Consider the following 16,005-nt stretch of genomic DNA (forward strand, 5'->3'; position numbering starts at 1 on the left):
TTCACCAATAACAATAGCTTCTAGCCTTATGTGCCCTTTGTGTAAATCAATGGATGAGTCTATCGTTCACAGGCCACTCTCCCCTTCCTGGGCCAAGGCCCCCCTCAATGGGTTCTAAGAAGGCGAGCTTGCTTGCTCGTCAATCAAAAGGCTTATTGATTTGATTGAAGGGAACTAACAGTTAAGCAGCTTCTATTCCATCAGAATCTAGCTTCTATCCCTATGTGCCCTTTGTGTAAATCAACGGATGAGTCGATCGTTCATACTCCTTTTCTACCCTTTTGCAGCAGCTTGCTGGTTTGCTTCTCCCTATAGGTTTAATACTCAAGATTTTCATGGTTCCCTCTTTAAGGAATGGTTAAATATCCTTTTTATAAGGTATAAGGATGTCCCTGATAAGAAAGATTTTGATATTATGTAGTCTTCTCTTCTTTGGTAGATTTGGAAAGCTAGGCACATTGTCTTTGAGTTCGTGGATCTAGCTCTCTCCAGACTACTGTTGCAGAAGCTAATGCTATTCGATGTAGCTTCTTGCTAGCGTGGTGTCTAGGTTGTCTGACCATTTTTTTCAGATTGCCTTGCTGTTGTAAATGCCCTTGAGGGAAATTATTTACCTTTAGACTGGGTTTCTAGGATTGTAGTTGAGGACATCTCTTGGTTAGTTTCTTCTTTTGATTCTGTTGTTTTTTCTCATATTTCATGCTCCACTAATGGAGAAGCTCATTTGCTTACAAATGACACTTTACGATTAGGGATTTCTCAAACCTGGTGGGGGCACTCCCCACTTTTGTTTGATTAGCCTACATCTGGTATGAGGCTTTCCTCCTGGAAAGAAATCCTCTCCAGTAGGCCAGCCCCTCTAGGGCACATCTGACGGTTGGAGGCACTTGGGTGCGTGCCCAGATGCTCCCAGTCGTTGGAGAGGATATGGGTTCTTTCTTCTTAATAAAATTGCATGTTTGTGTTTGGCCAAAAAAAAAATTTAAACCAACCCTAAAAATATAAAAGGAAGAAACAACGCTACCTGGGTGCGTGCAGTGTGCTACCCTGCATCCAGACACAGGGCATGAGAAATGACTGTCGTGCCCCAATGGAAAGGTGGAAATTCCTATGGGCGCAATGGTTATTTCTCACGTCCCTATCTAGGCGCAGAGGCAGTACACCACACGTGCCCAGGTAGCGTTCTCTTTCCCAAATAAGAAAATAAAAAAACCTTTGATCAGAGGGAGAGGTGATGTTTAAGGTTTGGCTCGTCTAAGCGGCCTGGGATTCAGTGGTCATCGAGCTGTACCAACCCTAAGCCTGCCACGTGGGTTCCTTCATATCCAATGGTTGTAAGCTAGCACTTTCAAAATTCGTAGAAAACCAGGCACAAAACCAAATCAACCAAAAAACCCAGTTGTCTTTGGTTCACTTTGGTTTTGTGATTGGTTTTCTACGAATTTTGAAAGTGCTAGTTTTTTTTTTGGTAATAAGGAAACTTTTTTATTAAAACGTGTCCAAGGCATGGAATCTGAAATACACAGATCAGATAGCCACGGAGTGGAAATGGGCCAAGTCGTCTCACACGTTAGAGACAACGCCCTCCGGGCAAGGGAGTCAACCACGCTGCTAATCTCCCTTGGAATAAAAGAAAAGGAACATGAGATGAAGTATCCAGCAATGAGATTGATATCCTAGACAATGTTAAGGACCTCTAGAGGAATGTGATCTTGTTCCTGGTTAATGTAAGAGATAAGAGCTTTGCAGTCAGATTCCACTTGAAGGTTGTCCAGGCACTCAGAGATGCATAAGAGTAATCCATCACGAATCGCTAGAGCCTCCCCCTGCAAAGCTGAAAGAAGAACAACAGGTTTGGAAACCGCCCCAATAATTCGCTGCTGAGAATCCCTGATAACATAGCCAATACCGTCTTTCCCTTTGCTAAATGCAGCGTCAGTATTCAATTTGTGGAAGAGTAAGGGGGGAGGACACCACATCAGATCATCAGGGGAGAGGGCTGCCTCAAACCTTCCATCAGAAGGACTTGGATCACTGGAGGAAGAGATGAATTCTTGGGCCAGAGAAGACGCTTGGCTGATGATGAAGGCTGGAGAGAGCGAGACTCCAGAGAAGAGAAGTTCATTGCGCGCCTTCCAAAGCTCCCAACAGAGAAAAGAGATGAGGCATGTGGTTTCCTTACCAATCTCCTTCCCCCCCCCCCTTGAATAGAGACCCCTAGCTTTCCACAAAGGAATGGAATAAAGGCGCATGCGAAGGGGGCACAAAAGATAAGCTAGACCCAAACCACACCGATCTTGCGAAAGGGCAGTCCAACAAGATGTCGTGAACCGATTCCAGAGCATCTCGACAACGAGGACAAGACGAGTCAGCAGTCAAATGGCGTTGGTGCAAGGCTTCTCCTGTAGCAACCATTGGAAATGAAGGAACCCATGTGGCTGGCTCAGGGTTGAGTGTTGCACGATGACCGCTCAATCCCATGCCGTAGAGGAGCCAAATCCGATGTTTAAACAACGTATGTTGGAGAATTCTATGTTCTTTTACCAAAGTGCTAGTTTACAACCATTGGATATGAAGGAACCCATGTGGCGGGCTCAAGGTTGAGTGTAGCACGATGACCGCTCAATCCCATGCCGTAGAGGAGCCAAATCCGATGTTTAAACAACGTATGTTGGAGAATTCTATGTTCTTTTACCAAGTGGCAAAACTTTTCTCAAACTGTTGTAACCGAAGGAATACCCGCAAATAGAAAACTTTCCATGGGGGCGCAGCGGTCATTTCTCGCATAACATACGTTGGAGAAATCTATGTTCTTTTACCAAGTGGCAAAACTTTTCTCAAACTGTTGTAACCGAAGGAATACCCAAAAACAAAAAAAAGGGGCACAATGGTCATTTCTTGTGCAACGTGCGTTGGAGAAATCTATGTTCTTTTACCAAGTGGCAAAACTTTTCTCAAACTGTTGTAACCAAAGGAATACCCAAACTTTTCCATGGAGGCATAATAGTCATTACTCATGCTCTTGAGTTTGGGCTCAAGGTCAGCACACCGCATGTGCTCCGATAACATTCTCTTTTCCGAAACAATAATAAAAATACCTCCGGTCATAGGGAGAGGTTATGTTTAAATAACGTATGACGGAGAAATCTATGTTGTTTTACCAAGTGGCAAATAATTTCTCGAACTACTGTAACCGCAGGAATACAAAAGATAGAAAACTTTTCATGAGACGCAACAGTCATTTCTCGTGCCCCTATGTGTGGGCCCATGGACAGTGCACTGCATGCACTCAGATAACGTTCACTTTCTCAAATAAAAAAATAAAAAAAAACCTCCAGTCATTGGGAGAGGTTATGTTTAAATAACATATGTTGGAGAAATCTATGATTTTTTACCAAGTGGGAAAACTTTTCTCAAACCATTGTAACCGAAGGAATACCCAAAATAGAAAAAAAAGAAAAAAGAGATGACTAAACATGTGCACTCATTTGGACTGCCATGATGATTCATCCTGAATAAGTGGTTGCGTACATAATTGTTTTTCTTTCATAAATCTCAACCATTTATCTTGTATCTTTGGATCCATCATTGAGAATCTTATTTGCATTTTGTGTGTTTGTGTTGTACTATATCTTTTCTTTACAAGTTATAGGAACTAACGTCTAAAGAGCATCCAAGGCTCAAACTCCAGAACCTCACACTAATCATGTTTTATGTAAAGTTATGTCACATTCAAAATTAATAGCCGTTTTTAGGATTAGGAAAATATATGGTGTATGTAAGCTCCATCGTCCTTGATGAATCATTTAATCTTTTACCTACCTCTTCTTATTAATTTGTGAAGGAAGAAACAAAACTATAAACCAGAAAAAAAAAAAAAAAAAAACCATGAATTGAAATTGTGTTTGATTTCTACATTGGTATCTCGCAATACACTTGATCAAAATCTCTGTGTTATTAATTAGGGACCCTATTAATTAATATTCTCCAAAAATTAAAAAATAAAAAAATCTATAAGAAAGAAAGAGAAGGTATTCGGGGTGTGTGAGTGTGTGGTTTGGTCCTTTATAATTTAAGACATCTGCACAGGTACTGTGCCCTTTACCCAACACACAAAAACTGAGCAAGCAGAAGCAGAGAAGCACAGAGAGAGACACAGAGTCCACTACCCACACCATTCCAAAAACCCTCCACTAAGCTTTGCAGAGCTTCTCCTAAACTTATCCAGAAACCTTATATTAATGTCTGGGCAAAATACACTGAGATGGGTTTTCTAGGGTTTTGTTTTCTGCTCAAAAATCTATAAAACCTTCAGTTCATTACATTAAGTCATTCGCTTTTTTTTTATTTTTTTAAAAAAAAAAATTTCCTCTCTGCTTTTTATTTGGGTTTTCCCCTGTTTCACTGCTTTGGACTGGAAATGCAGAAACCCTACGTTTCTCCCTCAAAGGAGACCGCTTTTAACGTTCTGGGTCTGCGCATTTTCTGTGTGTTGTTGGGGTATGTCTGAAGACTCTGAACTCGAGTGGGTTTATTGCAGCTTTTACTGCGAAGTAGGAGAGTGGTTAGAAACGCATTTGGGAAGAGAAAAGAAAGAGTAGGAAGAAGAGATGAACAGTGCGTCGGCGGCGGCGGCGTCTACCGGAAGCCGGCCGTCGTTTACGGCGTCGCAGTGGCAGGAGCTTGAGCATCAAGCTTTGATTTTTAAGTATTTAATAGCGGGTTTACCAGTTCCACCTGAACTCGTTCTCCCCATTCGGAAGAGCTTTGAATCTATGTCGGCGAGGTTCTTCCACCCTTCGAGCAGTAAGGACGGGAGATCTCCCTCTCTTCAAAGTTTTTCCATTCTAACTTTCATTTCCTAACTCTCTCTCTCTCTCTCTCTCTCTACCTACTATTTCTTGAAATCTTACTGTAGGGTTTGGTTTTGGTTTGATCGGTCGGTGCTTTCTTCATATGTTGTTCTTTTACTAACTTTTTTTTTTCCTTTTTCAGGGAAGGATTCCTTGGTTTCATTTATGGCTTATGTAATAACTATTTATATTTCATTCTCATCTGGTTTTCGCTTAAATGCATATTAAGCATTTCAGATTTTTCCCTGCTTTTCTTCGGAATGAGCTTATTGATTACATTTAGTACTTTCTCAATTGATACTCCTGCTGTGTTATTTATGTTCTTTTTAATTCGGAGAAATCAGTTTAAGTATGGTTATTAGTGTTTATTTATGGGAGGAAATCGGATTTAATATTATCCATTTTGCTGATTAATAAGAGGGATTTCTCTGTTATACAGTTTTCTTAATCGACTAGATTTTCTTTGGTTCTCTATTCTCTTCTTTGTTTTATATTCTTTCGGAGATGAAACATATTTATGTGTATGCATCGTTAATGGGTTTTTTTTGTTTGCAGTGGGCTATTGTTCCTTCTATGGGAAGAAGGTAGACCCAGAGCCGGGTAGATGCAGGAGGACCGATGGGAAGAAGTGGAGGTGCTCCAAAGACGCCTACGCGGATTCCAAGTACTGTGAGCGGCACATGCACAGAGGCCGCAACCGTTCAAGAAAGCCTGTGGAAACGCAAACTATCTCTCCGTCGTCATCGACCGTGACTTCACTTACCACCACCGGAAGCAGTAGTGGCAGTGGTGGCGGCGCCGTCGGTGGTGGCGGCAGTGGTGGTGGTGGATGCTTCCAGAGCCTGCCCTTGCACTCAATTAGCAATCCTCAGGGGCACTGTTCTGGAGGCAATCTATCTCAGTTGCAGATGCAGATGGAGCCTGTCTCCTATGGGATTGGTAGCAGAGATTACAGGTACTTGGGCTATTTTACATTGTAGACAATTTAGTGTGAGTATATAATAATACTCTTAAAGCCCACGGGTTCTGTGAATTGTTGTGGGAATCTACTTTTTGTTCTTTTCTTCTTTTTACCACATGGGAATGCAGATTGTATTATTTATATGAAAAAATAGCTGTATGAATTTGTGGTTTTTGCTGTATGTGGATGTTGATTGTTGGGCCCAACTGCATCTTGGTTGTGGGTTTCTTGCAGAGAGACGTAAATTTTCTGTAGGTGAGCCTGCTTCAGTGTCCAGGGGCCCATAATTGTTTGATGCTACTGATTTCCGTTAGAATTGGTTGCTGAGATCTGATCAGTTCGTCTTTCCAGAATTTGTTGGCTTTGACAGTCCTTTGTGGCTTTCTTTTTTTCTCTGATAAATTGGTTTCAGTAATCTGACAACCGTTGATAGATGTCCTGATGGTAGTGGTTGGTGGCAGATTGTATAGGTCCTTAAAGTTACTATTAAAAGAGAAAGGTGAGAGGAGTGGACTTGTAGGACTTGCAGGTTGCTTTCTTTTAAGGATTATCTGTTTGCAGAAATGAATCTGACAGATTCTTCCCCTTGCAGAGTAGTGCTTTGACAATTTTTTAAGTGTTTGGAGGGGACCTCTTATGCGTCTGAGTTTTCCTACAGGTCCTGGAGACCTGCTTATTGGTCCAGGAGTCACAATATGTAGTTCAAGGAGTCTTAATTACTGTGAAGTTTATGCTTACTTGTATTTATGTTCTGCTGAAGTTCTTTGTTCTTTTAACCACGTGGGAAAAATATTTTCTGCTAGCTCTGTTCATACATTGTCATGATGGTAAGCTTTAATTTATATTTTTTAAAATTTCCAAAGGATGATTAAGGTAAGAATTTGCAGAATGGTGATTAGTCTGTACTTGGTAGGTCCTGGTTGGGTTGTCTCCTTTTTCTGGATGCTTTGTATCTTATGCTGAATACTTGAATGCCTTCTAAATCCAAACTGTCTGAGTTTGCAATCTGGGCAGCAGAGGTCCACTAGATTTCTCGGTTTTTTGGCATATTCTGTTAGCAAGTGGCTTTTTTCTTTGTCGAAGTTCCAATCCCCCCCCCCCCCCCCAGTTTGGAAAATTTCCCTGTCTGATATTATATGAGCCTGATTTGTAACTGTTATTGAGAACATATGCTATCATAGTCCTAAATATGTGTAGTTCACCTGATGATATTCCCTTGTTCATTAATCCTTTATTTTTTGCCATTGTACTATTTATCACAACAAAAACAAAGTAATTGGGCATGGATATCTGGAATTGGACTCCACTTGTTGATGTCGAATAAACTAACATAGGTAAATGATGTAATGTTAGATTGGGTCTCTGCTTGGAAAATCTACAGAATTGGACATCTCTAATTGTTGTTAAATAAACCCGATCTAGTGCTGTTTATCCTATTTTCTGGTTTTTTTATGTTAATTCTTTTATCGAGAATTTACATTTCATTATGACTAAGCTGTACAAGTCTACAGCTTAACTGAAAAGTAGCCTTTCCCTAATTACTTGGGGTATGCTGTGACTGTTGATACTGAATTTTTATCGTTCTCTTTTCTTCAGTTTTCTTGTGGGGTACTAGGGCTTTGGGGTAAATGTAAGGAATTAATTATAGGATTTGGTTTTACCATTTAAGTGATCTCCTGGCCAACATGACCAATTCTGATTGCATCACAGCTCGGTAAAGTCACTTTTATCTACCAACTCAAAAGGCCCTTTTCACTTTAGCTTTTTCCACCATCCACAATACAGGCTGCCTCCACCCCATTCTCTCTTTTTGGAGTTGGTGGATAAGGAGAATATGGAAGCAATTTTGACATTGTTTTGCCATACAAAAGTATCAAGCTGGGTTCCAGAAATTTTGGTCTCATTCAATGATGCTTTTCTCATTTGGCTCTCTCTGCCATTATCTGATAGATGTGCTGTTGAGGGAACTTCTTTGGATTCACATTTCTTGTTTGATTCTACTATGCTTTGCCAGTTTGAACCTAATCCTACATAAAACTTCTATCAGTTTTAACTTATCATGCTTACTGTTGTATTTGTTACAGAAAATTTCCAAATATTAGATTCTAATCTTTTCATGTAATGTTTAGTGTCATATCTATGTCAAGAAATCCTTACTGCTTATGGTTTAGTTGTTTGTGAGTTGAAACTGCAGCCTCCAACCTCTGATTTGGCATGAGAGAGAGAGAGAGAGAGAGCAATATAAAAAAATAAAATTTGCTTAACTGTTTCTATCAATTGATTGTGTATGTAATTTATATTTTGTACCCAGAATTGAATTGTCAATTCCTTGAAGCATATTATGAATGGAATCGAACTCTGTAGATCTTATCCTCCTGGTTGGGATTTAGTTTGCAAATAAGAGCTTTCATGATTCCCGTGTCTGGTATTTACAGGTATCTCCATGGACTCAAATCTGATGTGGATGAGCGTAGTTTCTTCTCAGAAGCTTCTGGAAGTTTAAGGGGCATTGGGATGGACTCTTCTCTAGATAACCCATGGCGTCTGATGCCATCAAGAGTCTCCTCGTTCCCTCCATCAAAATCTAGAAATGGCTCCATTTTGGAGGCTGAGTACCCCCAGCTACACTCATTCCAAGATCTCGGCCATGAAATGATTACTACTGCTTCACTGGCAAAGCAACAGCAGCATTGTTTCTTTGGCAGTGAATTCGGTTCATCAGAGCCTGTAACTGTAAAACAGGAAGTTCAGTCTCTGCGACCATTTTTCGATGAGTGGCCAAAAACCAGAGATTCGTGGTCCGATCTTGAAGATGATAGGTCAAACAGGACTTCATTCTCTACAACTCAGCTCTCTATTTCCATTCCAATGGCATCCTCAGACTTCTCTGCAGCGAGTTCTCAATCTCCCAATGGTGAGTCTCTTCAAACTAGATCAATCTTGTGGTCGTCCCATTTTTTTTTCTGAATACCCGATATTTGTATTGTGATGCAGATGATTGATGGACATGTTCCTATGAACTTCGGGAAACATCTTTCATTCGGATCATGCATGATGCTGTGATGCTGTTCGTCGACTGGCCGGACTCTGCTCTGTCGAGGAATGCCATTCTCTGTTCTTAACATTTCAGTCATTTCATTAAGTAAACTCAGACAGAGGCTGTTTTCTATGTTTTCTACTTCTGCATATGGTGTTCTGAATTTGACTAGTTTTTATGGTGTGGGATATATTTATATATTTATGTAAGGACAAGCACCTTTTTTTTCCAGAATAAATCAAACTTTGGCTTCATTACTGCCAATCCAGTTAAGTTTAAAAGGCAAATCATATAGATGGTTCTGATATCTGAAATATCTGAAATATCTGAATAGCCTGAGGCCCTGACTCCTTGCCATCATGAGAACCATCTTGTGTGTCTAGTTTGTCTTGTATCAGGTAACTCATTTTTTTTGTTTCCAAAATGTGGTCTTTGCCAGTGGCAATTAGCAATGATCTGAACCATGATGGTGTAAGACTTCGATTTGAAGGAAGTGGGGATCTATTTGTTTTGGATCTATCTAAACCACCTCTGAAATTCTGTGCTCTGTTGGGTTGTATGAATGCTTGCTTTTTTTTTTGAGGTCCATAAACTTTAGGGAAAAAGATCATCATTTTGCATTAAAGAGTTGCATAGAATTAAAGGATAAAATTGGATATAATCATGTGATTTTCTAGAGGAAAGCATGAATCGGATAATAAAATTGTTTGTCCTGGTTATATCATGATTGGGGTTGAAATTTGAATTAACCCAATTGAACTGTTGAAAAGCCCAAACCGAATGACCGGCTCATCTAATGGTACGGTTGCAGTTTAGGGTGATGAAACTGGTTGCATAACGACCCCAAGGGGCAGCACAGTTGGCATGGGCCGAGGCCCAAGGAAGCTGAAGGTCTTGAGTTCGACTCGGCCTTCCCCCTAGGGGTTACCCGCCTGAGAGGAAACTCCCTGGTGAACATGGGACCCTTAGTATCTCCTAGTTCATGTGTTGTGGGGTCATACACGAGCCTTGGGGGATTTAGTTGGCCAAAGGTCGGGTACCTCCTACATATATAAAAAATAAAAAATAAAAAAAAATAAAAAACTAGTTGCGTAGCCAGCACTAGTGTAGGGGTCAATGAGAGTGCACCTAGGGGCATCGACATGGATGGGTGTTTGTATGGGGGCAATAATTTTGTTCGATTCTATGTCCAGGCATAGCAACCATGTGATCAGTCTTATTTTTCCCTAAAATAAATTAACTGTTTCTGGATTTCTAGTTCTTCTGGAGCTTTTCAACACACCGCATTGTGGGGGCCAATGAGGGGACGCACAGTGGCATTGGGGTGGGGCGGTCATTGTAAGGGTTTATGTCCGAGCATACGCTGCACTTGACCAGGAAACGTTCGGTGAGTCTTTTGAGGCTATTTTGGGAGGAAGTCTTGAGAAGATGTCCCTCCTCTATTTATTGAAGTGGTCATGATTCATGAATCCCTTCATGAGTTGGATGAGTTTTTTCCTTTTGGTCATAAGCATTCAAAGTGTCTTTTTTGCTCCAAGTACTCTCAAAGCGCTCTTGTATTTTAAATAGAACGTTGCATTGCTTTCAAAACTTGTGGAATTTTTATTGAATGTTTAACGCTACTTTGTTTATCAATGTAATCCTTGAGTTAACTGCAATGACTCTTGGGTGGGTTTGTAAAGATAATTGTATGTTGGGAGATTGATTTACAAGTAAATTCGGTTTGCACCTCTAGGGGATAAATACAATCTTAAGGAGAGTGACCTATTAGCATGTCTCAGTCTTGTTTGTTTTTTCTACTATTGGTGTTTGTGATCGTGATCCAAAGACCGACTCTCCTAAGTGTGACGATGTTTGAAGTATTATTTGTTATAGGATAAGTCTAACTTTATCCTTATAGTTATATTTATTTCCTATAGTTCTTAAGATTTTACTTTTATTGTAAGATTATGGCTTCTTCAAGTGCTACTACCATTCCAATTGTTGAGAGGGTAGTCTCAAATTTCGACAAGAGTCTTTCAATGGCTCTAACTTCAAGAGGCAAAGGCAAATGATTAAATTGGGATCCGGTTCCTCTCCAGGGAGCTTAGCGCCCAGGGAGTGCCGAGGGGGAATCCAAGGGTTGGACTATGCCGCACACATCCTGATGCACACCCAATCAGCCATCAGAATGTTTGCAGCACAAGCCAACGGCTGGATGCTCCCCTGGACACTCGCTGGGCACTGGGCTCCCTAGAGAGGAGCTCAATCCATTAAATTGTCACTTAGCCAATTGGTGATGTCATTTGCCTTAGCAGAACCACCACCGGTGGAAAATGATAGATCATACACAAAAGTCCAAGAGAGACACATGGTTGAATGCGAATTTCCAATGCAAAAATAGGATCTTGAATTCGTTATCAGACAAATAATACAATGTGTATGCTTCATATGATTATGCTTTTACTATTTGGGTCGCATTGGAAAAGAAATATCATTAGAAGATGACGGAAGTAAAAAGTACATGGTAGCCATTTTTGTTGACTTTGTGATGAATGAAGACGTGTATGTCTCAACTCTAATAGACTTATTTCAAATCTTGGTTGCCAAACTTGCAAAAGAGAGTGTGGTAATACTGAACGATCTTATTAGAAAAATTGTTGGCCTCTTGAAATAATTTCAAGTTAATTATGAAGCATAAGAGGAAGAATTGGTCTCTTGATCAATTAACAGTCCCCGAGTGAAGATTGAAGAGAGAAATTGGGAGAAGGATAAGTTTTTTTTTTTTTTTTTTCATAAGTAATGATTTGTATTAAGGAAAAGGGAAAATTAAAACATTCTCCCTTTTAGAGATTCCTAAAAGGGAAAATGAAGGACTCTTAACAAACAAGGATAAAACCCCCCGCAATCAAAATAACCATTCAAAACAAATAATAAAAGAAAATTACATCCTATAAAAAATGGTACGATCCATTCCTCCCTTTACTAGAGAATGAAGATCATCAATAAACTCCAATGGAAGAAGGATAATCTCACTATCATTTGTAGTTTAAGCAGTCATGTAGTCCCAATAATCTCACAACAATGGAAGGAAGAAGTATAATCTTACTATCATCAGTAATCTCCGAGGGCTGATTAACCTCCCTCTATACATGTTTCACTTTTGTATGAGTAAGCTGCCCCAACAAATGCATGATATTACTTTTGAGAACTTGCACACTCCATGGGCCACTAATCTTCCTATTTAGGATCTTTACTGCTAATAGAATCTGATCTAATAGAAACCTCAAGGAACCCTCCCTCCAAGCATAGAAATATTCTCCTACTAATTGTTGTAAAACCTAACACGATGCAGAGAATAATGAAAATCGCAAACACAATCATACAATACACACAAAGATTTACATGGTTCCATTCACGGTGAGATGAGATCTGTTTCACTATCAATGGAGAATAGGGTTATAGTCGCTCGTTCCTCACACCTCTCTCAGATTTGCAATACAGAGAAAAAACTCTCGTTACAAATTTATAGCGAAACCCTATATAAGAAATTTACCAAAATACCCATATAGTCCTTAAAAAAATTTCCTCGGAGGCTCCACACAGCAGTCCATCATTAGAAATCAAGACACCAAAACCTCAACAATTGCCAATAGCTCCATATGTAGAACTAAAAGTTCTTCCCTTTCCCCGCAAAAGCAAAGATAGGTTCTCCATTAGCATGACGAATGATACCACCATATGAAGCTCTATTATTACTTAAAGCTCCATCACAATGTAAAGCAACCATGGAATTTGGAGGACTGAACTATGAACAAACCTTAGGAACTTTAATGTTCCACAACACTTTAATACCCTATTTTTCCACCAAAAAATTATTTCTGTCACTATTCACAACCGAAATAGTAATTGAAGAACATTTAGAAACCACATCAAATTTTAATGGAAGACATCTGATGTCTAGTTCTATTTTTATTCTTGAATATACTCATTTTCCTTTCCCACCAAACATAATGAATAGTGACACAAAAAGAGCATTCAAAGAAAATATCTCCCAAAATAACAGGCGTAAAAGATCATTCAAAGAAAACATGATTCCAACTATCTATACTAGCCCAACAAAATACACAATTGGGATTCACCTAATATTTTTCCGGTTCAATTGGTCCTTGGTTGGAAGAGCATCTATAAGACATCTCCAAGAGGTAAATGATTGCCTTGGAATACTTCCCGTGAACCAAACAACATCATGCCACTCCACTTTTCTTGAGCTACTCCTCCACACAGGCAAGGCGTGGACCCCATCCGGGCAAGGTGCTCGGGCAGTGGGTAAGGTGATCAGTTTTCCCCTACCTATGTGAGGCTACATGCCGGCCGCAAAGGATCCCAATCCCTCTTGGGTTGCATTCGATCTTACAACAGAAAGGTGTGTAAATGGTAGGTTTTCTTTTGGAAACTCAGCTTGCATCCAAAATTTGAGGTTTTTGTTTTGCATGGAAGGGTACCCTACAAAGTTGAGAATTTCAAAATGGTTTAAAGGGAATTTATTTGTTATTTTTGTAAACAATATATAGAATCTATTTGCATGTTTTATTTTCTTGCCCTTACTCTAAAAGAATTTGGGTTGCTGGTCTTTTGGGCTTTCATACCGAGCGATGGATAAATGATTTAATTTTTGGTCTTCGTTGTTGGTCTTTCAGTGTGCTCTTTATAACCCTTAATGTCATTTGGAACCATCATATCCAAATTGCCTTTCAAAATCGAAATCTTGACCTTTAGAGTATACTTCATAATGTTTCTCAGTGGGTTACTAATCTCCATTTATATGATTTGAAATCTTCTATTACAGAATCTTAAAATGCAACAATTCCTTTTACAGTTAACTACTCTATGAGTTTATCTTCCTCTGAGAACTCCAATTGCCTAATTGAGGGTCATGCAAATTTTTTTTTTATGAGAGGGGGTCATGCAATGTTGCTGGTAGCTGACTATGATATATTTATGTTGGGGCTCTTGGCAGTCTTGTCATTGTTGGCAACAAGGATTTGACAGTGGTGTGGTTGTGAAGACAGTATTTAGTTGATCAGAAGAGTATCTTTTGGTATTGTATATATATTCTCGTTAAAGGACCGAAAACGCATCTCTTGAGCCCTAGTGAAGAAGGAAATCAATGAGAAGTAGTCTTCTACCATTCCGACAAGATTCAAGAGCATAGACGTGAAGGAAATCGTCAGAAAACATCGGTTTGGTCGTTAGTGATGGATTCAAGTGCTTGATTCGTCATGTTTAAGATCTCACAGCATTCGTTTGGAGTTGGGAGTTTTCATTTGAGAAGATAAATGTGTTCACAAACCATTGTCTCTGTGTAATCTGTTAAGGGTTGGGTTTGTGATTGAAATTTGATTATTGGGTTGGTTGATTATAAGGCTGAGGCCATTTTATATTGGGGATTGAAGTCCTTGCCCTCACTGAGGTGAGAGGTTGAAGCAGGGTAAAGGGTAAGGGGTATCCTGACCGTAGGGGCGGCTACCTGTATTGTTGTTGAGTATTGGGCATATCCTTCACATATTGTGAGGTGAACCACATAAATCATGTCTCTGTGTCTATTTTTATTTGTTAGAGACTAATCCCTGTTTTGCTGAGTGAGTTTACAGTCTTGGTAGACCTGGCCACATTCTGGTGGTGCAAGGTGAGACTGTAAGCGACTATGTGATTTACAAAAGACGTCGTAAAATTTAAGGGAACTGATTCACCCGGCCCTCTCAGTTCGATCCGACTTTCCCAATTTACTAATGAGGCTGGCTAGACTTCTATTATTGTTTGGTATAATTTTTGTTTTTTCGACATGGACCATGGTTTTACAGGAGACAGTATGGAGGCCATAGCCATGGGACTTCTCCAAGGGCTTGCAGGGGCAAGGAGGTTGGGGTGTGATCCTTTAGAAGTTTGGACTGGCTCTTGGCAGATGATGAGTTTCTTCTCTCGAAAGGAAACAACAAATTGTCCATAGGAGCCATTTTAGGTCCTATATATTGGGTGTGGATAGGTTGTTAAAGATATTTAAACTGCGATGCTTCTTATGTGAAGAAAGGACACCGGTCAGGGGTGGGTTACTTGTTGCGTGACCAGCATGGTAGATGCCTTATTGCAGTCTCGGACCCCTTGGTATTTACAGAGGTGAATGTGGGTGAGACTCTTGGCCTCTTGCTGTTCGCCAAGGGATGCTTGAAGCCATATTTGAAGATGTCAGGAAGTTAAGGGTGGAAAGCGACAGCGAGGAGACCATCTTAGCTTTGAAGAACCCTATATCTAACTCCAATCTTGCAACTAGATCAGTGCTAGAGGACATCCTTCATCTTGCCACATATTTTGATGACTGTCAGTGTTTTTATATCTCAAGGACTGCTAATACTGTTGCAGATATCCTTGTCAAGAGGGTACAATCCGTTACGGATAGGATTGTTTGGCCCAATTCCAATCTTTGTCTAGCTACCTCTCTTGTGGTAGACGGTAGGAGCTTATCCGTCATTTTTGAATGAATCTTGCACTCTTATGAAAAAATATATATATTGTTTGTTAAATATTTTGGCTAAGAAAGCTAGAATTGGTAGAATTGAGATACTAATGACAATGGTTGTCAAAACTTAGTCCCGACCGATCAAACCGACCGAAAAGATAAAAAAAAAAAAAAAATTGGGTTTGTGACAAATGCCCCTTAAAAATTTCCATTTGTCCAAATGTTTCTTATAATTTTTCTAATTGCAAACTCCCCCTTAATTTCAAAACATTATAGCACTTTGGTCTCTACTGTTAATTTGGGACGTTAGATGTTAGTTTTAAGAAATCTAATGACCAAAATGCCCTTATGATAATAACCTATCGAAATTAAAAAATAAAATGACCAAAATGCCCTCATCTTCCCCAAATTGATTAGGGTTGAAACTGAAATTTTTTCCCCCAAATTGGTTAGGGTTTGAACCCATCTTGAAAGCAAGAGATCAGAATTGATAATGACCAAAATGCCCTTCTATTTATTTGAAATTTCCATTCCTTTTTCTGCATCGTTTTAGGTTTTTCATTTTTACAGGCCTCGTCCCTTTGGCTCGTACAGACACACAATCACAGGAGAGCTATCAATTCTCGTCTTCACTGCTAAAGATGTAACCATCAATGGC

The 16,005-nt window shown here is 39.8% G+C and overlaps 1 protein-coding gene across 1 annotated transcript; it reads left to right on the forward strand.

The window, feature by feature from the left end:
• Positions 1 to 4,376: 4,376 nt before the first annotated feature.
• Positions 4,377 to 8,940, forward strand: LOC122646286 (growth-regulating factor 4-like). The gene is made up of 4 exons (XM_043839819.1): positions 4,377 to 4,806; positions 5,409 to 5,808; positions 8,250 to 8,728; positions 8,809 to 8,940. Exons 1-4 carry the CDS (start codon positions 4,611 to 4,613, stop codon positions 8,814 to 8,816), a joined length of 1,083 nt encoding a protein of 360 aa, XP_043695754.1. The 5' UTR covers positions 4,377 to 4,610; the 3' UTR covers positions 8,817 to 8,940.
• Positions 8,941 to 16,005: the final 7,065 nt, after the last annotated feature.

The sequence above is a fragment of the Telopea speciosissima genome, chromosome 11 (assembly GCF_018873765.1).
Source record: "Telopea speciosissima isolate NSW1024214 ecotype Mountain lineage chromosome 11, Tspe_v1, whole genome shotgun sequence".
Taxonomy (NCBI): domain Eukaryota; kingdom Viridiplantae; phylum Streptophyta; class Magnoliopsida; order Proteales; family Proteaceae; genus Telopea; species Telopea speciosissima.